At 32.7% G+C, this 24,701-nt stretch overlaps 1 protein-coding gene across 2 annotated transcripts in view; it reads right to left on the bottom strand.

The window, feature by feature from the left end:
* LOC145268417 (sodium/calcium exchanger 2-like) overlaps positions 1-24,701 on the bottom strand; it is a 365,943-nt gene that overhangs the window by 70,980 nt on the left and 270,262 nt on the right. For both annotated transcript variants that reach the window (XM_080123977.1, XM_080123981.1), the window contains exons 7-8: positions 16,508-16,595; positions 3,988-4,009 (exon numbers count right to left, since the gene is read on the bottom strand). In XM_080123977.1, coding sequence (XP_079980103.1) covers positions 3,988-4,009; positions 16,508-16,595 — 110 coding nt within the window. The remainder of the gene's footprint in view (positions 1-3,987; positions 4,010-16,507; positions 16,596-24,701) is intronic.

The following is a 24,701-nucleotide window of genomic DNA, read 5'->3' as shown; positions in this document are numbered from 1 at the left end:
TAGGTCAACTTAGATATGCACGTGAAAGTCCCAGAATTAAATTAAGAAACACGAGTCAGAAGAACAAATAAATTGCCAAGTTTATGAAATGGAGCGTCTATTATATTTAAAAAAAAAAAATGAAAGTAAATAAATTAAAAATTAAAAATTAAAAAGTTAAAATTGTTTTAAAAAAACCTATATATACATATATACACACATACATATACATATATATCTATATATATACACACATACACATACATATAAATACATACAGACACACAAATGCACACATACATGTACATACATACCCACACGCATATACATATATATACATATATGTATACATATACAATAACACACACACACATATATATATACATATATATATACAAACACACACACACACACGCATGCATAAATATATACACATATCCAAAAAACATATCCAAAAAATATACAACTTAAACAAAAACATACATACATACTTACATACAATTTAAGGGCAGGGACTGGCCGGTATCTACAAACTTCGGAATAAGGCAAATAAATGTGTATGTAAATGCATATAGTAAAATATAAGTAAACAAATACATAGAATAAAAATGAATAGGTTGATATATATTTTTAATTAAAAGGTATACTTATATCATAAAACGGAGACATCAGATGGAAAACTGACCAAAGAAATAAAGAAAAACAAATAAAATTAAAAATATAAAAGGCTTAGAAGGTAAGATAAAAAAAATGATGGGAAAAGATATATATTTGAAGGGTTAACTTAATAGCTATGTAATTTCAAATTTACCATATTTAAACTTGGACATATGTTTGCAATAGGAGATCAGTTCGTTTTTAGAGTTTATTATATTACTACTTTGAGGGGAGGTTATAATAGTTATAGCCTCAGATGTACAGAGGTGACAAGACTTAGATCCTGGAGTATAAGACTTAACTTTTTTTAGGATGGTCCATTTAATTGAAAAGTGGGTATTGGCAGAATTAAGCTTTTTAACCAGTGTAGTTAGAGAAGTTCCCTGGTTATTATTTGAATTTTGGTTATTGAAAGAAGAAGTGTGGTTTGAAATTCTTTTCTTTATTAAAGGTGAAGTAGCACCAATATATGTATATGTTTTATTAATAGCTCGGGGTCGAGAATTAATATTAATTTATTGATTTATACTGAGAAGAGAATTTAAATTTTGTCCATTTTGATGAACAGAGGGTAGGACAGTGATTGTAGCAGGATTGGTTTGGAGGGGATAATTAGTGTTATCAGTGTTAGGATGGCTGCTATGAAAAAAATTATTATTATTATTATTATTATTATTATTATTATTATTATTATTATAGCTGGTTGTATGATCGAAAATCGAGGGGGGCTGGTTGATTCGTTTGTTGGATTAATAATTATATCAGAGGGAGGGTCGGAGGAAGGATAATTTGGTGGCAAAATGTTATTGTCTATTATGGGAGAATTGCGTGGGATTTCTGTAATTGTGCATGAATATATTACATCTTTATGGATGCAATCATTATTGAGTGGGCAAAGATGTTTGTTAATAGAGTTGCAGTTGCTTTTTGGTTGGATTGGGAAAGGGATTTTTTGGGCTGATTTAATTTTTTTGTTATTAGATGCTAAGATTCTTTGTGCTAAATTAGGCATAGTAGAATAAGAAATTCTTATTGAGTTTTTATTAAAAATTGAACTATATCTGTTTGAAAGATTTTTCTACAATATTGAAGAATTCTTTAGGTATATTGGTTTTAACATTTACGCTAAATGGAGGATTAAACCAAACATTTTTCTTTCTCCTAGTGCGACAGGGTGGGTTAGAAGTATTACGATTAGCATGTTGGTTCGGATTATATTTGTGGAGTGGACCATTGCTATTGATAGCAGCAGATCTTGTTATTTGAACTGGTTTCTTGCGAGTCATATTGTGTGTGATTACAGATTTAAGACGGCATACAGGTGGAAAATAATGGTTATATTGAATCTTTTCATTGTATCCTGAATTTCTTAAGGCATTATTGAAGAAAGTAGCATTTTAATTAAAGGTTTTTTATCGGCTGAGAGCGTAGAAATTCTTCTAGAGACGGATGGTACTATCGATTTTATAATTGAATTGGGGTGGTTAGAAGATTTATGGACGTATAAAAGCGTAAGGTTGAGTTTATGATAGGGGCTGTAAGTTTCAGTATTAAGATTAAGTGTAATGTCTAGAAAATCTGAAGTTTTTTTTTTATTTGGTTCAATAATTGTAGAAAGGCCAAAATTATTTAAAAAATTATGTAATTTTTTAATTGTATTATTGTACTCTCTTGGCCTGGCTGTTGTTGTAAATAGAGCATCGTCTCTATAAAGCCCCCCTTGGATATGTTTAAAGTGGTATTTAAGTTCTTTCAGTAAGAAGAGTCCCACTAAACCTGTAACTTCAGCAGAGTCAGAAGCACCCATTAAGATGTCAAAATTATTGAGGGTATCTTTTCTAGTCCAAAACTTATTGCTAAATTGTATAAGGGATTTTCTGGCTAGGTGAATTAATTTAATTTCCAAATGAGTTAAGTCAGAATTTCTTTTAGCAAAAATTAGAGCCTTATTTAAGAGGATCGGTGAAATTGATTGATAATAATTGTTGATGTCAAAGGTTATGAAGTTAAGGAGGTGTTTATTTTTAAGGGAAACAAACCAATTAATTACAGAATTCGAATTTTGCCAAAGGGGAAAGCTAACTTTTTCTTTAATAGAGGGGATAATTCTATCTAAGATGTTTTTGCTTACCGCACCCAAGTCAGAGCTACATGGGCAGATCAATCTAATGGAGGGGTTATCATAAAAATTAGGTTTATGGTCTTTGAGGGTGAATCTAGGGGTACCCGGAGAAAGTATTTCAGTGGAGTTATGAATGTTCATAGAAGTCAGTAAAGATTTAGCTTCAGAATTAATAGAATCTAAAATGTTGCGGGGGACTATTTTATAAGATTTATTAAGCTCTTTATATATAAGTCTTTTATATGTAGGATAGTCAAGTTTATAGTTATTTTTAGTCTTGTCTGCAGAGACAAATATATGTTTATTCTTTTTGACTTTCTTGACAAAATGATTTATTTTTCGGGTAACGGGGTTGTAGTAGTGTTTTTGTTTCTTAAATCTAATTTTTTTGACTAGGTTTAACATGGAATGTTCGAACTCCTCAAGGTAAGGATTATATTTAGGATGGGCAGTGGTTTTTAGTCCGTAAAATTTGGTAGCCAATCTTTCAATTTTCTTTTGTTCTCTTTGGGAGTTTATAGGGAGTCCATTTGTTAAGGTTTCTGGGTGAATAATGTCTTTAGACGAAAAAGGCGCTTTAAGCTTATTATTAATGTTTAAGTCATGGTGATAAGCTTCCCACCTTCTATTTTTTAGGAAAGTGTTCAAAGCTAGAACAAATTTGTGGATATATTCTTGTTGGGTAGGGATGGGGATATTCTTGGCAGAAAGGGGAATGTGTTCCTTTTCAAACATATCCGGAGAGAATAAAAAGCTCAACCAGACGGGAGCTTATAAAAAATAAAAATTACAATAAGTTTACTAAAGTAATAAAAATGGTAAACTTAAAATATATTATAAATATTATATATATATATATATATATATATATATATATATATATATATATATATATATATATATATATATTATCTCTTTAATATATTTGTTGAATTTGTTTAATTTTAGTTTTTTCATTTTTCTTATACGCCACACTGGTACAGCAGCCGGTTCCCTGCATTGCTATAGTCTTTGTACGGATAAATATATGCTGTTTCCAAAAAATAAATAATTTTTTAAGTAAAAACAAGTTAAAAAACATATTACTTAATTATTTTAATTATGCTGGTTACAAAGGACTCAAGAATACTGATGTCAAGTTTTGTTTTGAAGATAAGGCGACAATACAGAAAAATTTGATATAAAAAAATATATGATGTTTATAAGATGGTATAAAATAATAATCTTACCCTCCTTTTGGTCGTAGGTACTCTGCAAAATAAAAAAAGAGAATATAAATATGTAAATTAATTTGCAAATATCCTTGTAAGAGTGATTCATTCATCAACATAATCTTATTATAAATAGCGGGAAATGATGGTGGTCAACTGGTACTACCTGAATGTTCTGGGTTCGAATACAGTTTGTTCCACAAAAACCAGTGGATTATATACACATACAGGAGATGCTTATTAGCAAATGGTCTAAAAACAAGAAAGAAGAAAACAATCAGCAGAAAGAGAGTCTATATATATATATAGAGTGAAAGAGAGTCTATATATATAGAGAGTGATAATTGATTTCTTTCCAAAATCGTGCGCCGGTTTGAAAAGATAACAGTTGTATCTACGATAAACGCCTTTCGAAAGCCACTGTTAAAATGTTACGAAAGGTAAGCGTGAGTCACACTTCTTGCTAACGTGTTGTTTAGTTTGTTTGTGACGAGAATTTGATTTATGCAGGAGTGATTCTCTGAATATAGAAACTTCAACGACGCGTCAAACATTTAATCCACTCGGTCCAATCTGATATATTAATTAAATAATTAAAAAAAAAATCAGATTATTACTTGCTATAATAAGGAATGCATTTGCAAGTTTGAATGCCATTGCTATATTTGTATGCAAAAGTATTTCAATTTCTCACATCCTGTTAACGGAAAAAAAGTACCAGTTGCATATTGAGACTAAATTATATTTTAAAACAGAAACTCCACTGATGCAAATTCGAGGTGGCAAGCAAAAGTTTTGCGGATCTTTATACAAAATCACCCCTTCTCAAGTACATGATATAAAAACCTAGACACCTCAAAAGGATGTGGACTTGATCTCAGCCTGGCTGTGCTATAAAAAAATGCTCCAGTTCTCTCTAAAATCTTTAACAAATGCCTTAACAAATCTTGCTTTAGTGGCTGCTGGAAAACTACTTCTGTGGCACCAGTTTACAAAAACTCTGGCAAAAGAACTGACCCATCAAATTATCGTCCAATTAGCCTCCTCCCTCTTTTTGCAAAAATATTTGAGTCCTTAATTAATCAAGCTCTAGTCCACACCTTATAATTGAAAACTGTTAAGAACCGGAATGGGAAAGCTGTATGACAATGAGATATCGAAACAACGAGTAGATTGAAACCGAATCAATGGAAGCTAGAAATAAATCAGACAATTCTGAAAAAAAAAAGACATATCATAATAGTATTTATAGAAATACTGAGACTAGCAACATCAACATCACGTATGTATGTGTGTGTGTTTGTGAGTCAGAGAGAGGGGGGTACAAAGAAGAAGAAACGGTGGGCCAATAAAATTACAAGTTTTAATTCAAATCGTTGATTGGCTGTAGAGTTTTATGGCATGTCAACTGTCGTTGGATCATTTTATGTCGAACGACTGGTTTGTAGATTAATTTGTTTTGTCAGCCTTAAATAGTAAATAGTATTATATATCAATAATAATATTAATATAAATATTTATCCCAAAGATGTGGCCATGACAGGTACTGCTGTTGTATAACAGGAGCCATGTTTGTGTGGAAATGTTTAGCGGTCAAGAGGTCAATAATTGACAAACCGGAAGTTATAGATTCTCTGATTTCTAGACGAAGCTCTCTTTCTGTCACTGTCGGTGATATTTCAAACAAAGAAAACATGTCTAACAGTTCTTTCCAAATAAGGAAAAGGTAGTGATGTAAAGAGACGGGCTATCTATCTATCTATCTATCTATCTATCTATCTATCTATCTCTCGCACACGAAGACAATGTATTCCTGTGAATGATCTTTAAAATAAATGTCGTTGAAAACTGAATACTACCAACGACGACGATATCTGAGTTCACAACAACGACGACGATTGCAGCGACGATAATAGCAGTAAAGGTTTTATGCACTCATCAGTAAGCTATAATACAACAACTACTCGTTGACCTGATAATGCTGCGCGGTTACCTCTGATTGTTGGTGTCTATGTCTTTAACAGCTCACCAGCATGTTTGTATCAACCAGGCAAGCTATAATACAACACTGCAATTCTGGGTCAGAGTTAGTTTGTGATTAGTGCTAAATAACGGGTGATGCTACACTTCATAAACCTCGCAAATTGATGCCTCATCATTGGATAGAATTTTGTATCACCCAGGAAGATTGAGGCGGGAAGGCTTAAATAATGTGTAAGAGAAATAAAGTAGGCAAAACAAAGATAGGAAGAGCTAGGAATAATGGATTTCGGGACAGTGGGAAAGCGTAAAGACGAACACCTTAACCAAAAGCATTTAAGATAGTTTGGTGTAGTTATTTATCTCCCACAGCGAGAAATGTGGCACATGGTCGGGAAGCCGGATTGAAAAGTTAGCGCCCCCGAGGGAGGCACTCTAATCTTGCATAAGATACCTGGATAATCCGGTTGACATTCCCCGGTAAAGATGCTTTATGCAATTAGCAATAAACTATCCTTTTCTGAAAGAGAAAAGGTAAAACCTGGAATGTTGGGCCTTCTAGAATTGCACATCACCAGTTTGACATGGCAATCAACCAGGGAAAGGTCATTACAAGAATCATCCAAACTTTGTTAATTTTGAAGTCGAGATTTTATTTAACCTAGAGATGAGATACTGATAAGTACTAAAATATACGGTCAGAGTTGACCTAAGAGCAATAGTAACTGAATTCATGGATATAGAGATTAGCATAGATTAAGTTTCCCCAGTCTTTTCTACAGTTGTTCTGCTTATTCTATTTCTAATATCGATTAAAGTTTTTGCTACATTTCAGACGTTTAAAATTTTTTTTCTTTCTTTAAAGATTTTAATGCTGGGTATGGGGCAGCCAAACCAGCTGCCAATATTCCCCTGCTTTTTATTGAAACCAACCGAGAGCTCCTTTTAGTATCCTCATTATTCCCTCAAGTGCAATTCTCTGCATTTCTCTTGCTCTTGGACGGTCCTGGATATGACCTTAAACTATATCCGATGGTGAGGGCCCCAGCTTGCAGGCCTTAAGGAGTGTGGAGCCACCCTTTAATTGCCATTGCTCCCAGGTCCACTCTGATCCGGAGTGGTAGCACCTGTTAGGGTCCCAACTATGGGTTAAATAGAATACGACTTAAAAAACAAATATATTATATTAAAAAATCGTTCTTCAGAATCACCAGATTCGGCATTAAATAACCTGAAAAGGGTTGATATGCCGTAAAACAAAACAACCAACCAACCAACTTGCTCTTAGTTCACCAGGTATATTAGTTAGGTAAGACTTCAAGTTCTTCTTCATAAGTCTCGGAGCACCTATAATAGCTGGTATGATTGATATCTCCCTAAGATTCCAGTTTCTTTTCATATCATACATGAGACCTTGATATTTGGTTTTGTTTCTCCCTTTCAGCTCTGTTCAGACCTCCACCATTACGGACACTTACTTCAATCAAGGTTGTCACTCTCTCTGACTTATTCCATATAACTATGTCAGGTTTCACAGTAGCGTTTTCAAGGTAGGTGACTGTAGGGATTACGTGGTCGTAATGTATGTACATGTATCATTTCCGATGAAGGTATACTGATGTAATGAATATAAATATAAAACCTCCTTCTCACAAGAATATGATTGGGTGGTGTAAGCCATAGATACGTGTGGGTATATCAGTCTGGAAGAGACGTTGAAAGATAAAGTAAAAGCCTAACGCTTAAGTATATTGACCACAAACACTCGTTCATTGAAGCAACTTACAAGATTGTATGAGTCAATTACAGCAGCCAAGGTCACTCAGTTACTTCAACTAAATATGACCTCTCCCGGTACATATCAGATAAAAAAGTGAATCTGGTAGGGAGACTTGAATTTAGAATATTTCAGTTATCATTACTCCCAAGTTAAATCTGACCTGGAGTAGTAGTAGTGGTAGTAGTAGTAGTATCTGCTTACTGGTCCAATAGAATAATCTATCATTTACCGACTATTGATTTATTTACAAACAAGTTAACCTTCCGATGCAAAATAAAATCTACTACATATTTAAATACACTGTGGAACGATAAAATTGTCGCCATAGAAAAGACATTATTCGATTTACGTTTAATAAAAACTGTTTTTCTTTTTTTTTTTGTTGCAGACCATCTACTAGTTGACCAGTTGTGTACAAATCCCAAGGACGATCGCAACCCTCTATCATGTTTGAAAGTGGCATAATGTTCAACGAGCGAGATCGGATATGCGCCGCTGTACAACTCATGCTCCCTAGGTAATGACAACAGGACCATTGCCAGCACCCTCAAAATTCAAATCCGGACGGTTCAATGCTAAAAGGCACAGCTCAACGTAGTTTCCGGCCACGACTTTGGTCTGCCATCTCACATCTTCATGCCACCTCACATCTTCATGCCACCTCACATCTTCATGCCACCTCACATCTTCATGCCACCTCACATCTTCATGCCACCTCATATCTTCATGCCACCTCATATCTTCATGCCACCTCACATCTTCATGCCACCTCACATCTTCATGCCACCTCACATCTTCATGCCACCTCACATCTTCATGCCACCTCACATCTTCATGCCACCTCGCATCTTCATGCCACCTCACATCTTTATGCCACCTCACATCTTCATGCCACCTCATATCTTCATGCCACCTCACATCTTCATGCCACCTCGTATCTTCATGCCACCTCACATCTTCATGCCACCTCACATCTTCATGCTACCTCACATCTTCATGCCACCTCACATCTTCATGCCACCTCATATCTTCATGCCACCTCACATCTTCATGCCACCTCACATCTTCATGCCACCTCACATCTTCATGCCACCTCATATCTTCATGCCACCTCATATCTTCATGCCACCTCACATCTTCATGCCACCTCACATCTTCATGCCACCTCACATCTTCATGCCACCTCACATCTTTATGCCACCTCACATCTTCATGCCACCTCACATCTTCATGCTACCTCACATCTTCATGCCACCTCACATCTTCATGCCACCTCATATCTTCATGCCACCTCACATCTTCATGCCACCTCACATCTTCATGCCACCTCACATCTTCATGCCACCTCATATCTTCATGCCACCTCATATCTTCATGCCACCTCACATCTTCATGCCACCTCACATCTTCATGCCACCTCACATCTTCATGCCACCTCACATCTTCATGCCACCTCACATCTTCATGCCACCTCACATCTTCATGCCACCTCACATCTTCATGCCACCTCATATCTTCATGCCACCTCATATCTTCATGCCACCTCATATCTTCATGCCACCTCACATCTTCATGCCACCTCACATCTTCATGCCACCTCAAATCTTCATGCCACCTCATATCTTCATGCCACCTCACATCTTCATGCCACCTCACATCTTCATGCCACCTCATATCTTCATGCCACCTCATATCTTCATGCCACCTCACATCTTCATGCCACCTCACATCTTCATGCCACCTCATATCTTCATGCCACCTCACATCTTCATGCCACCTCATATCTTCATGCCACCTCACATATTCATGCCACCTCATATCTTCATGCCACCTCACATCTTCATGCCACCTCACATCTTCATGCCACCTCACATCTTCATGCCACTTCACATCTTCATGCCACCTCACATCTTCATGCCACCTCATATCTTCATGCCACCTCACATCTTCATGCCACCTCACATCTTCATGCCACCTCATATCTTCATGCCACCTAACATCTTCATGCCACCTCATATCTTCATGCCACCTCACATCTTCATGCCACCTCAAATCTTCATGCCACCTCACATCCTCATGCCACCTCACATCTTCATGCCACCTCATATCTTCATGCCACCTCATATCTTCATGCCACCTCACATCTTCATGCCACCTCATATCTTCATGCCACCTCACATCTTCATACCACCTCAAATCTTCATGCCACCTCACATCTTCATGCCACCTCACATCTTCATGCCACCTCATATCTTCATGCCACCTCATATCTTCATGCCACCTCATATCTTCAAAGTGGGTCTGAAAGTCAACACTAAAGTGTACCTGAATGTGCTGAAGAGTGTGGTGATCAGGTGGCAACTGGCAGACCCTGGGTGTGGCAGCAGGAGTTGACGCCGGCCCACAAGTTCAAAGAGATCCAGGCTATGTTTTAGAAGGAGCGCTACAACTTTGTACCCTTCTCTCACTAGCCCCCCTCCTTCACCCGACTTGAACCTGCTTGACTTCTTAGTTTGATCATATGTCGAGAACATCACCAACATGACCTCCCACAACCCCAAAGCTAGCCTGGTCGCCGCTATCCGCCGAGTATTTGCTGAACTCCCACCGGCGCTTATAAAAGAGGCATGCTCTCGCATCAAGGCGGTGATTGAGGCTGAAGGTGGCTACATTGAATAGATGTGAGCTCTTCTTCATAATCAAGTTACTTGAAGTTTTTCAATAAACGTTTTAAAATAAAGCTGTAGTGTTGTTTTCTTTAGGGCAACAAATATATCGTTCCAACTTGTATGCATAGAAATTGTAGCATATATATATTTTTTTTAGCAGAATAACTGGATTCCGATGCATACTGCGAGAAAAGGGTTGTAAAACTGAATAACCGAACCTTGTATGGGTGTTTAAAGAATGAGAATGGATCTTCTAATAAAATGATCATTAAAAATATTTTTAAAACAAATATATATAAATATACATATATATATAAAAATATGAGGCTAGGATAATATAAGTATGATTATGATTTCAAGTCGGAAAAAAGTTCAAATTATTAAACTTTCCATGATTTGAAGTGGCTTCTATATAGGCTAATTAGGATTCTTCAGACTTACATAAATAAAATAGATCATTATATATATATATATATATATATATATATATATATATATATATATATATATATATATATATATATATATATATATATATGTATGTATATATATGTATATATATGTATATATATAATGATCTATTTTATTTATGTAATATATATGTATATATATATATATTACTTATTGCGTATATATATATGTATACATATATATATATATATATATATATATATATATATATATATATATATATATATATATATATATTTGTTGGATTTTAACAGTCGTAAGTAATTTTTTCTTAATGTGAGATCGTGGTTCTTCTACCAGCTGGGCACGCGGAAAAATGTTTTGTTGTCAGTGTAAAATCTAGAAACGAATAGCATGAATCGTTTTATCGATCCGTCGTGAACGTTTAAACTCAATTTTCATAAAAAGAAATGTTCACCGAACATTCTAGAAACTTTGCTTTTGTTGTAAAACACGTTATAGGTTGAATTGGGTGTATGCGCCCTGCTTTACGCATGCGCAGCGTTGGTTTTTAAAATGCACCGATGGTTAACTTGCTTAAAACATGGATTTCCTATAAACATAGAAAATAATCATTTTTCAAATTGTTTTTATTATTATTATTATTATTATTATTATTATTATTATTATTATTATTATTATTATTATTATTAAAAATAAATATGATAATAATTTGGAAATTTTATGTCGAGAGGCAATATCGTTTAATGAAGAAGGATGATTTCGTTTCGTTTAAGCAATTAATCCCCCCCCCCATTGATGTAAGGATATTGTATTTCACCAAAGAATTCATCTTCTATTTTCAGATATTCTTACAGATTACAATTTTTAATTCAATCTATGTCACGGATATGACATTATAAAAAAATTAAATAAAATAAATGAATAAATGAAAAGTCTATCTATAAAAAATAATTAATTTATATTGACAGCTCAACAAAGAGACGAAAGTTAATAGAATAAAATGAACGTTCTCGTGAATGAGGAATTGTCTTGGACTTCAAGTGAACTTGAATACATATACACATTGTTCGTTAAGGAAAAAATTGAACAGACATTTTGGCTTACGTGTGTGAAAATGGAAATAGACATGAATATGCTTGTATCTTAAGGTGCCTGTTTTGTTAGTGAGAGTGTTTACGTACTAACGTGTATATATGAATTCAATAAGCAACAGTGTTTGCTTCGCCGGCATTGTTTTTAGAAGTCCGTGGATATCTCTCGTAATGTCTGCGCTATCCGCCGAAAGATCTTCCTCCCCAAAATAGGAAGCTAAGCTGGATTTTGACGTACGTACGTATATTGTTTGAAAGAAAAGAAAAGAGAGCTAAAATTGTGTGTTTGGATTTTATAGTTCGTGTGAAGCGAGTATGTCTTGCGTTTGGATTGGCTAATGATGCTGCATCTCACTCACTGTATATATATATATATATATATATATATATATATATATATATATATATATATATATATATATATATATATTTATTTTCAAATAATTTCATACGAGGACGCATCACAGACCGTCTGAAACGCGCGTAAAAACGATTTCGATGACTTAAAAACATTATTACAATGATCCAAACATAATGAAAAACCAAGACACGGAATAATAAAATAATGTTAAAAAATACACATTGTTGGTGACTACTCCCTTATTTAAATATATATATATATATATATATATATATATATATATATATATATATATATATAGTGAGATTGTCTAAACAGCCCAAACCTCAAGTTGGGTGTGAATGTAATCATTTATAGAAAGATGTTGCCCATTATCACGACTTTTCAGTGTGGATCAACATGGTACGTGTATCTAACTTTTATTCGAAACTCTACCGCTCAGCTAGATATCTTTTCATTGCGTCATTGCACTCGATACTAAAGTAAGGAAAACCATATTACTTGTTTACATAGTGAGGGTTGAGAAAACTCAATTTATTACGAATATTAATGCCTTCCGCTACGTGGCAATATAATGTGCGTGGCTGAAAGTGGCTATTTGTTCTGCCCTCAGTCAGTATCAATCCACGAGTTAGGCGCCAATGTAGTTATCCATTATCACGTGCGCGTGCGTGCGCGTGCGTGTAGATAAGTGTGTGTGTGTGTGTGAGTATGTGTGTGTGTGTGTGTGTGTGTGTGTGAAGATGATCTCATGCATTTACTCATAATCGGCTGAAGAGCATAGTACATTATCAGCTCAGTGACTTTTGTGCGGATTATGGGTGGATGTTATAAAACCTCAGTGGCTGCCTCAATGTGCAAGATGAACTTAAAATATATAATGTCTTTTTCGATCCATATTCAGCGTTGGCTGTGGCTATCTTCTCTGAATAGTTTTTAGTGCACATCAATTTGGGTTTTTTTCTGCTTTGTTTCGGTGACGTATATTAACGTCTCTTATGATCTATTCGGTATGTTGTCTATCCGATTTAAAACAGGCAAAACTATACTAACGTAAAATGAAGTGTTGGCAACAAATAACAGTTCAAAAATCATCGTCATTGTCGACGTCGTCATCATTATCACCATCACCATATCATCATCATCATCATCATCATCATCATCATCATCATCATCATCATCATCATCATACATAGGATTGATTATCACACCATCATTTTAGTGCCTTACCATTTTATTATTTTTTTTTTTATTTACTGAAGAGTTAAAACTAATCAAGACATTAAGAAACAATGCGTGCCGGCAAAAGGAAACATCCAACGCATTGTTTCTCTTTGGGGAACTTAGAATCTTTTCTCCCGTTTTTTTTTCCTCCCTCGTTGTGCCAATATTTTAATCGTTTTTAAACGTTAATAAATTTATTTTAGTGTCCCCGTACTTTTGGCACATTTAATAAGTTCCCCATTAGAACTCTTTATTTTTCGACACAATATTATTTTGTACTGCTATCGATTTTCTCCTGATGAGATGATAGCCGAAAGAGCTCTCGAGAAACTTCCGCTTATTATTTTCAAATATATATATATATATATATATATATATATATATATATATATATATATATATATATATATATATATATATATATATATATATAAATGTAAATATGTACATTTGTATATTTTGGCAGGAAGTCATTATTCAAGCCCGTCTGGTTGAAAATTATTTTTCCCGATTTTTCTGAATATATTTTCCATTCGCTGAGCGTTTTTTTTTAAATTTCAGCTGGCATATTGTATAAAATGGCGGCCAAAAGTTATTGTTCATCCATATTCTACTCAAGCGCTTTCTATCGGTGTATCCGATATCATCACGAGCGATTGTTGCTGTTGTTTTCGTTTTCTTTCCCTTTGAGACCTTAGAAATATCTTAACTAGCAATACTAAAATTCGATACCTTAACAATTGCACACGACGACTAAAATTACTAGAAGCCATACTTATAAAAAAAACTACAGCCCCTTTTTAAACGGATCTCATTTAACACCGGGAAAACTATACTAACAGTATTTTATAACTAACACAACGGAACACGTACATCAAGTCTGTTGCTAAGGTCGCTGGAAAGATGGTGGGATCCTTCTACCGCTCCAGAAGATATCTCACTACTGATGCAATTCTCTATCTATATAAAAGCCAAGTACGTCCAAGGATGGAGTACTGTTGCCATATCTGGGCAGGAGCTGCTAAAAACAGCCTATCCTGCCTTGACAGAGTACAAAATAGACTTCGTGGCTTAGTGGGGGATACCCTTTTCTCTTCCCTGCAACCTCTCTCCCACAGAAGTGACGTTGCAAGCCTATCTTTATTTTATCGTCATTTCCATGGCAGGTGCTCGTCTGAACTTCAATCTCTGGTCCCCCCCCCCGTCGCCAATCTTTTACAAAAAAACACCCGTCTAGCTGAATCCATTGTCAAAAACTTTCCCCACTCTTTATCTATGCCTAAATCAAAACGTAGATTCCATGAACAAAGCTTCTTTCTTAGAACTGCACGCCTGTGGAACTCTGTTCTGTCTGCCTGCTTCCCTCCTGACTACAACTTGGATGTCTTCAAGTCCAACGTAAACAAATTCCTGATGAACCGCCCCCTTAAGTAGACACTTTAAATATCCATACTAACGTACTGTACTTACAATAACCCTTATCCCTGAGTGGCTTCCGGGCCTTGATAAGTGGTGACCACCTTGTAAAAAAACAAAGAAAAACAAGAAACAAAATAAATAAACTATAAAATAAGAAAAATTAAAAATAAAATAATTCTCCCCTAACCTTCCTGCACCAATAAAACCAATACTATAAATACACCAAACCTAAAAGAGAAAGACAACAAAAAAGCTAACAACAGCAATCGCTCTTGATGATAATCTGATTCACCAATAGAAAGCGCTTGAGTAGAATATAGTTGAACAACAACTTTTGGGCGCCAAATAAAAAAGACCTCTCGGCGAATGGAAAAGATATCCAGAAAAATCGGGCAAAAGAATAACTTGTGTTCAACCAGACGTGCTTGATATATATATATATATATATATATATATATATATATATATATATATATATATATATATATATATATAACTACTTAATTTACTCACATAAAATTAATATACGAAAGTATAGATTTATGCGTAAACTTTAAGTATTTACTTCAAAAGTACTCAATACGTAGGTAGAGCTAGTTAGTAATTTATACACTGAGTATTCCGCGTTTCATCCACTCTAGAACTCTTCAGGCTTATGCGCGAATTCTGTGGTTGTTTATCGTTTTTATATGCTCCTCTTCTGTTGAGGATTTTAGTTAGCCAATCAGCTTTCTAGTATCCACCGCGCCCTTCCTATCAGAAAAAAAAAACAAAACAAAACAAAAAAAAACACTAACCTAGTTTTAAAACAGATCCTTTGTCCGATAAATGCATGTCCATGGGCTGATAGGAACGGCGCGGTGGATACTAGAAAGCTGATTGGCTAACTAAAATCTCAATAGAAGAGGAGCATATAAAAACGATAAACAACCACAGAATTCGCGCATAAGCCTGAAGAGTCCAAGAGTGGATGAAACGCGGAATATTCAGTGTAGCTTAATCGCCATATATATTTTATAAATTACTAACTATATATATATCGTGATTATTATCAAACAGTATCCAAGCAAAAAAACAAAAAACAAAAAAAACTTTTGATTAGTGAAATCAGGGGTTTTGTGACTCAAATAATGATTAGTGATGTGTTGTGGTGATATTTAAAAAAAAAGAGAATATAAAAATAATTGAATAAAAATTGTATATAAATCAATTGATATTTATTATATAATTATTATATGATATTATATGTATAAATTACTAACTAGCTCTACCTACAAGTGAAAAAATATTACTCCTCAATCCTAAAATGTCCACTTGGACAAAGGTATGTAACATGCGCTAATCCAAGATTGTCTCATTCTGGAATCTGTAAGGGACATAACTCTACTTTCCAATTCTCTTTGGGGCAAGTGAGATCAATAACACAAACAGTTACTTCCCTTTTAATATTTTTCTTGATGAAAATCTAATAATTAGTAAAAAGCTATAAATTAAGAAATTGAACGAAAACATATGCAATAACATAAGTGTTTCTTCAAAAGAGTACAGAAAACTTTTTTATTATTGTTATTTTACTTACTGTAAGGCTCTGGCGAAGAGGACGTCAACTTCTAGAACTCCACCTCCTTCAAAGACGCTGTATTTTTCTGATGCAAAAAGGAAGTAACCTACGTAAAAGGAAAAAAAGATAATATTATAAAATCGCAATACAAATGTCTTAAACGCTGACATAAACGCTTTATTTTTTTTTTAATCATTTATGATATCTGAGAATAAAAAACTGAATGTATTACTGACAGGATATTTAATCAGAAAGACATTGAAAACAACTGCAGTATTGGATGTAGAGTACTTAAAATACAAAAATGTTTGTACTGATCCAGAACTTGACCCAAGGTCGTGTCGACATCTTCCAGCAGTTTACATAAAGCAGCCAGAAAAGGCCGACGCGAACACCGCCAACGATGCATTCACTTCGCTGAAAACAAAATTTTAATACAAGAAGATAACACTAATCGTAAGTTTAATTATATGAAATAATTTTTTATTCAAGAAAAGTATATTAAAAATTTTTGCAACCATTTTTTAAAAGAAATACATTTTTAAGGCGTAAACATTGAAACGACTATAAACAAAAATCAAACGTTTTGTTTTTCGTTTGTATCTAAGAAGTTTCTTGTTTTTTTTTTCAAGAAAAGTTTAATTTTAAAAGTATTTTTTTTTTGTAATGACGAAAACATTTTTTTTTTATTTTCATAGACCATGACCGAAACCATGTTTTTTTTTCAAGAAAAGTTTAATTTTAAAAGTGTCTTTTTTTTTTGTAATGACGAAAACAATTTCTTTTTTATTTTCATAGACCATGATCGAAACCATGTTTTTTTTTTTTCAAGAAAAGTATTAGAAAAGTGTTTTCACTATTAATGGAAACATTGTCTGCTAATAGTTGATTGTTGATTGGATAATCACCCCAGCCTTTTCTCACTGCTTTTTCCTTTTTTTTTTTTACAAAGGTGTCATCACTTATCAAGGTCCAGAAGCCACTCGAGGATCCATTAGCTATGGGATTATAACGTAGTAATCATAAGTATTGGAGATTTTGTAAATTGGATTTCTTAGAGGGACGGTTCATCAAGAACTTGTTTACGTTGGACTTGAAGACAATCAAATTTTAGTCAGCTGAAAAGTAGGCAAACGAAAAAGACTTCCACGGGCGTGCAGTTCTAAGAAAGAAACTTTGTTCATGGAATCTACGCTTACTGCCAGAAAATGCTGACGCAACCTTGGGTCAGTACTAAAATGTTAAAGTACACATTTCGAAGTCTACACAAGTTTCCATTTTTTTCACATATAAAAACGAAAGGTGTCACTTCTATAAGCTCTCATGCAAACTTCTTCGAATCTGTATATCAATAAAATCATGAGAAAAGTTAATGTCTCCGGACAACGTAACTTTGATAATCACGCATTTTATTTTTCCTATTGTTTGAATTTTTATTTTAATAAAAAATGCTATAATATGAAATAAAACAAAAACTGTCGCATTTAAAAATAATTTTATTAAATTCACCAGAATGCAATTCGGTTTATTCGTCAGTAAGTTAGACATTTTAATATTTTGTTTGCAATTGAAAAAAAATAGTAATTACTTTGAGATCCTTCTAAATTAAAAATTTTTTTTATAAGCATTTAAACTGCGAAATAGAAATAAAATTAAAATTCTTTGTAAATCCTCATGTATTAAAAGAATTGAAAAATTTGATAGTTATGTGACAACTTGGCTCAATTAATAATTCAATGATCAAACGTAATACTTACTTTTAACTTTTAAACTTGTATCTACATCATAATTATTTTAGAAAAAGTGAATTGTATAATTATTTTATTTTTCTTGCCAGTACAACCGCCAAAATCCCTCTTTAAAAATTCTTTTTATCTATAAGTAAGCAAGACTATTTTTAGGATAAGGCTTTTTTTCGATTTTCGATATTTATCGGACAAATTTCTGTGTAAAACATATCTAAGAACACTGCCAGACATATAAATTACCTTTGTGTGAAATTTGAAAAAGATATGCTCAGCTGTTTCGGAACATGAAAGGAATTGTGTAATATATATATATATACATATATATATATATATATATATATATATATATATATATATATATATATACACCGCTCCCCATTTAGGAAGTACCAATATATATATATATACATATATATATATATATATATATATATATATATATATATATATATATATATATATATATATATATACACCGCTCCCCATTTAGGAAGTACCAAAGGGAAAATTATTCCCAACTCGCATTTAGATAAAAATGTACTTTCGTATAAATGATTCAATTAAAAATATCGCTAACAAAAACAAATAAAAACCTTATATATATATATATATATATATATATATATATATATATATATATATATATATATATATATATATATATGTATGTATATATATATGTATATATATATATATATATATATAAAAAGTATATAAAGTATCGCTAACAAAAACAACTAAACACACACAGATCTATGTATATATAGGTTTTTATTTGTTTTTGTTAGCCATATTTTTAATTCAATCATTTATACGAAAGTAAATTTTTATCTAAATGCAAGTTGGGAATAATTTTCCCTTTGGTATTCCCTAAATGGGGAGCGGCGTATATAATATTTATTTTTAAAATAATATATATATATATTGAAATATATATATATATATATATATATATATATATATATATATATATATATATATATATGTGTGTGTGTGTGTGTGTGTGTGTGTGTTTAGTTGTTTTTGATATCGATACTTTATATATATATATATATATATATATATATATATATATATATATATATATATATATATATATATATACTAATTAAGTAGTATCGATATATATATATATATATATATATATATATATGGGAAATAATTTAATAAAATTTAATGAAATGTCCTTCAAGCCGTGTAATTTCAATTTGTTAATACTTGTTGGTTATTTTTAATATTTTCAAAATGTATTATTCACATCTGCCGCCGTCATGTTCTTATCTATTTGCTTCCATACGAGCGCAGAGACACAAAGTCTGGTTTTAATATAGGGAAAACGCAGCTCTTATAAAATGCGCAATTCTGAATTGCAGCAAAAAGATTAGAACATCGCTCAATTTAGATGTCGACTTTATTGCCCGAGAACAGAAAAGGCGTGACTGTGGTTAATATTTGTTAGCACTTTATGAGTAGTTTTAATATAAAGCAAATTGTCTCGTACTCATATGACTTTTCTCGAATGAGTATAATGTTCATTCGTTATGTTTTAGTATTTTGAAGTAAATTGGATAATCCCTATACTGCTCGTAAAAAGAAAATAAAGAAATCAGCACAAAATACTATTACGTACTTACCTGCTAGGGTTTAAAAAAGACAGTACACCGAATTTTTCGCAAATTCATCCAGTATTTTAGTTTTTCAAAAAGAAGATCAACTTTTATCGGTAGAAGGTATCGGCGGCCATTTTTGGTCTTGTTTAGATTAATACACAAATGACCTAACTCAAACTTTAATTAAAGTAAGGGAAAAGTTAACACAGTCATACCTTTTCTATGTTAAATGTGGCTTTCTAAATTTGTCACGGCGTACATATTATTTTTTAAACAAATTACTGAATTAATTTGTGTAAATCTTTGTGTATGATTTTTTTAAAGCCTGATAGGAAAGTACATTATAAAGTTTTTGTATAATTTTCTTTATTTTTTTTATATATTGGCATTAATCTGGACATGCACCGTCAATTGTAGTTAGCTGGTTTCTAAATAAAAGGACAAAGTCGGGACAGATGCGAAACTTCTCGGATAAATTGATATATATTTTTCGATTTTTATTAGTATTTGCAAAGTAAGTAATTTGTTTCTACTCATACGGCATTTTCCTGATACGTATAATATGTTTTTGAACTTCTCTTGTTAAGCGTTGCTTTTTAATTGTTTTGTGTTTTGCCATCTAATTTGCGCAGTGTGTCCATTCGCACCGTAAACATACATACAAATTAGGCTGAAAAATACTTATATAGAATCTATAACAGAATCTATACGCAAGAAGAACATCTTAACTTTTTATTTCATTTTAATTCAGTCGAAATTCTCAGAAATTAAAGGCCCTTCTTTTTGGTACCATTACTTGATCTCTATATAATATGCATAAACGTTAGAATATTCCATTAAAGTTTCCCCTTACCTCTAATACACCGAGTTAATAAAGAAGTTAACAACATAATTTTCCTCTTCCCAATTGGCCATTTAAATATGTTACTGTTTATTTTTCGTTTTTTTTTTTTTCGTTTTCTTCATTTTTTTTTAAAACTAGATTTTAGGACGAGAATTCCATCTAGTTTCGTGGGGGTTCCAGCTTCGTTCTGTTACTTGTTGTAATATCACCTGGAGAAGGTGCAACATTCCTTAAAAAAAGCAAAGTTAGCCATATTAAGGAGATCTTATTTGAGTCGCAAATGGAAGGTTATTTTTAGTATTTGGTTACTTGCAGGGAAAAGTGTCTTCATGCCAGGTTGTATTGAAAAACCTAAGTACAGAGAGACCTTAGACACTCGAGGATGGTGCCTAGTACGCATTCAAGTTCTATGTGAGAGTTTATAAATTTCCAAATAAATAAACGTTAATAAATAGCGGTAGTTCTTGTGGCGCAATGAGTGAAAAGTTATATCTATATGATTAAAAAACTCTGTGGACCGTTCGGCCGTTCTTTCTTCCTTGCTTGCTTGAATCTTGTTTTCGACGATCGGGCGATTCCAATTTTTAATATATATATATATATATATATATACACACACATACACACACACACATTTCCATTTCCCAGGAATAGTGTTTCATGGAAAACAACTGATGATCCATGAAAACTTACTTAGGAGTTCGAGAAAGCAAGTTGATGCAGTGATTGCGGGAGATTAAATGGCTTACTGACAAAATAATTTTCTAACAAAGAACTAAAAATTTTGTTTAAATATTATTTCAAGGTTTTAAAAGCTTACATAAAAAAAATGTATGCCGACATGTTTACTGCCAATTTTAATGTTAATTGAAAGAGAATAGGGTCAGACATGATTGAGGAAACGTCAACACAATAGCACAGATATAAAGGTGAAGTAAAATCGGCCAAAAATAAAGAAATAGTTGATTCATTTTTTCTCTCTGGGTTTGTTTTTATACAATTCACTACAGAAAGCCGTGCGATTAGCGATGAAGGCGTGCTTCGTGTGCGAAATGAAGCGCTAATATATGCGTCAGCATGAAATGAACATGAGTGACACTTTTTAAAGTTAAGCAACATTTACTGTGAGAAAGATTTTGGTTATGGAAGGGAACAAGACAACAACGAAGCACAACAAAAAGAGAGAAATAAAATAATAATCAGAAAAGCTGGAAAAAAAAGAAATTGAAATAAACATTATCTAAATTAAAAAAAAAATCCTTGTTTTTAATTATTCTGTTGGAATGAACGTATGTGGAGCTAAAGATTGTAAACTACAAACGATGATAACAAACTATATTTTATAAAGTAAAAAAAAAAAAAATGCGTCTTAGACGCTTCGTTACGTTTATTTTGCTAATGGGCACTTCTCAAGTTTACGACCCGATCCCTGGCAACTCTGCGTCGGCATTTTACGGCAGGTTACACAATAATTCCGAATACGATGAAACGAAGACTGCCAGACAATTAATTCAAAACGCAGCGTTTTCGCCTTCGTCATGTTGAAAATGTTTTTTTTTTTCTATTTAGAAAGCCATTCTTAAAATGCGGGTATGTGGGTTTCATGTGGACGTATCACGTTGAAAGTCTTTTTCATTTATTAAAAAATCTTGCTTTAATGAATTTCTCGCTTTCATTGAAACTTGTCTTCTGACAGCCGATTAGATAATCGCTTCGACATCTTCCGGTTTCTTACGTAAGCTGCCGGAAGATGCCGATGCACACTTGCCGAGGATTGGGTTGTAACCTGGATAAGTGCCTGTTATTGTAGCGGACATGATGATCCTAAACCCGGATCGAGCATTGGAAGTGATCCCGACTTGACTCATCTCTGTTATAAAATTAATTCTTAGTATCGCCTGCACTGAGGCTTGAACATTCAATGACTTCTAATCAGTTATGGCTGACGAAACAGGAAGAAGCTACCACTATAGATTCAATAAAGGGTTCCGTTCGAAATTCAAAACAGATTCTCGAGTTCGATACTATCGGGTGAAACGTTGTGAAAATTATATTCAAGACGAGAATAATAGTCCAAATAATACAATCTATCAATCGTGATTTCCGCCCCCCCCTCCATACATCAAAAAAGTGTAGGAATGATATTTTACGAAGAATAAAAACCTGTAGGCTATTGGAATAAACCCACATTTTATAATTTGGAGCTGTATTAACTTACTGGAACATAACCGTTCTCATAGAAATACAACATAGTGTGCTCATGCTATTTAACGACTGAAACGGCTAAGGGTCATTAGGGCTATGAATGTTTGTAGGTTTCATTTAACACAATAAATAAACTACAAACAGTACAACGAATTTGCGCAGTGTTAAAACATAAATATATTTTAATCTTATGGAATAATCAGTTCAATGAAATATCAATATCTCACCATATATTTAATAGTATTGGGTTGGTATATCCGCTTTCTTTTTGTTTTTTTTCATTTTCTTGGCTACATTTTATTAGATACTACTCGATGTGCTTTTATATATATATATATATATATATATAATAAGAATAATGCAGCAGACATTGTATATATGAAAGACTAAACATCTTTATATATATGAAGTTTATATAAATAATACGTATTTGATTTAGCTGATCTGAACGCTTTAATAATTTTAAAAGTTCTGCAGTCTTTTGAAATATTTTAATATATTTCTTAGTGTTTGTAATCATTTTAATAAAAATTCCAACTGAACAAAATCCCGACTTATGAAAGAAACTAACATTATATTTTGCGAAAGTAAATCACGCGACGCCAGAGCAAGCTATTCTTTGTTGCTATATCGCATGGGTCACGTGATTATACTTTTAGTATTCCAAACATGATTGGGTGGTACTTGATACTTTTGTTACAATATTTTATAATGATACCTTAGATGAAAGCAGAATGTAATCACAGTTGAATTTGAAAGATGTGCACAAGAAAGATCGACTAAACTAATAAAAGGATTAAAATATCCAAGTATAATATTAAGTTTAAATGCTTCGATTTAATTACTTTAATATAAAAAAATAAGAGGTAGATTTAATTGAAAGTTTAACAATAATGCGATTCTAAATATGAAAAAGTAATTGGTTTTCATTTTTCAATCTAAAATTTTTTTTCATCGAAATTAAATAATAATAATACACACACACACACACACACATATATATGTATATATACTATACATTTGTGTTTTTTTATGTGTATTGATATTCATATTAAAACCCTCTTTTCTACTTATTTAAAAAGAAAATACAATTTTCTTATATCTTGGTTGTGAAATTGCATTCATCTGCAAAAGATCTAGTTAATTTGCATATTCTTTAAACCATTCATTTTAATTAAATCCCTATTAGTTGCTTCGTTTTCTAATGGGATAATCATCTTTTGTTAACTATTACGTGTAATTATATTCATGCAGATATTCTACATGATTTATACTTGCATAATATTTGCGTAAAATGTTTATAGTAAACAAAATTGTTTCCATATATATTTATGTATACGTATATATTTTTGTTTAACAAATCCTAGAGTTTTTGGTCTACAGATATGAAACTTCATATATAAGGTATTTGAATCCACGTAAAACTTTATATTTGGGGTTTAACCCGGAAAAATCGGGGCAAAAGTGTGAAAACTAAAAAAAAAATAATGAAATTTGCCAGGTGAAGGTCGAACGCCGGCATTACGAATGCATAACGTAGTAGCTATTGGTTCATGTTTTAATTTTTAGCCTTGCAGTAAACATGTTTTCATAGTCCATTCATTGACGGCAGAGGCAAAATAAAACGCGAGCTGAACGTTTTGGTTTCGATTCTCGTTGGTGGCGCATGAGTCTTTTTTTAATACTTTTTTAAAAAATCATTACTATACATTGCATCCAATCTCTCTCTCTCTCTCTCTCTCTCTCTCTCTCTCTCTCTCTATATATATATATATATATATATATATATATATATATATATATAT

The sequence above is a fragment of the Euprymna scolopes genome, chromosome 4 (genome assembly GCF_053919585.1).
Source record: "Euprymna scolopes isolate OS-2025 chromosome 4, ASM5391958v1, whole genome shotgun sequence".
Classification (NCBI taxonomy): domain Eukaryota; kingdom Metazoa; phylum Mollusca; class Cephalopoda; order Sepiida; family Sepiolidae; genus Euprymna; species Euprymna scolopes.
This window is presented reverse-complemented; position numbering and strand designations above follow the sequence as displayed.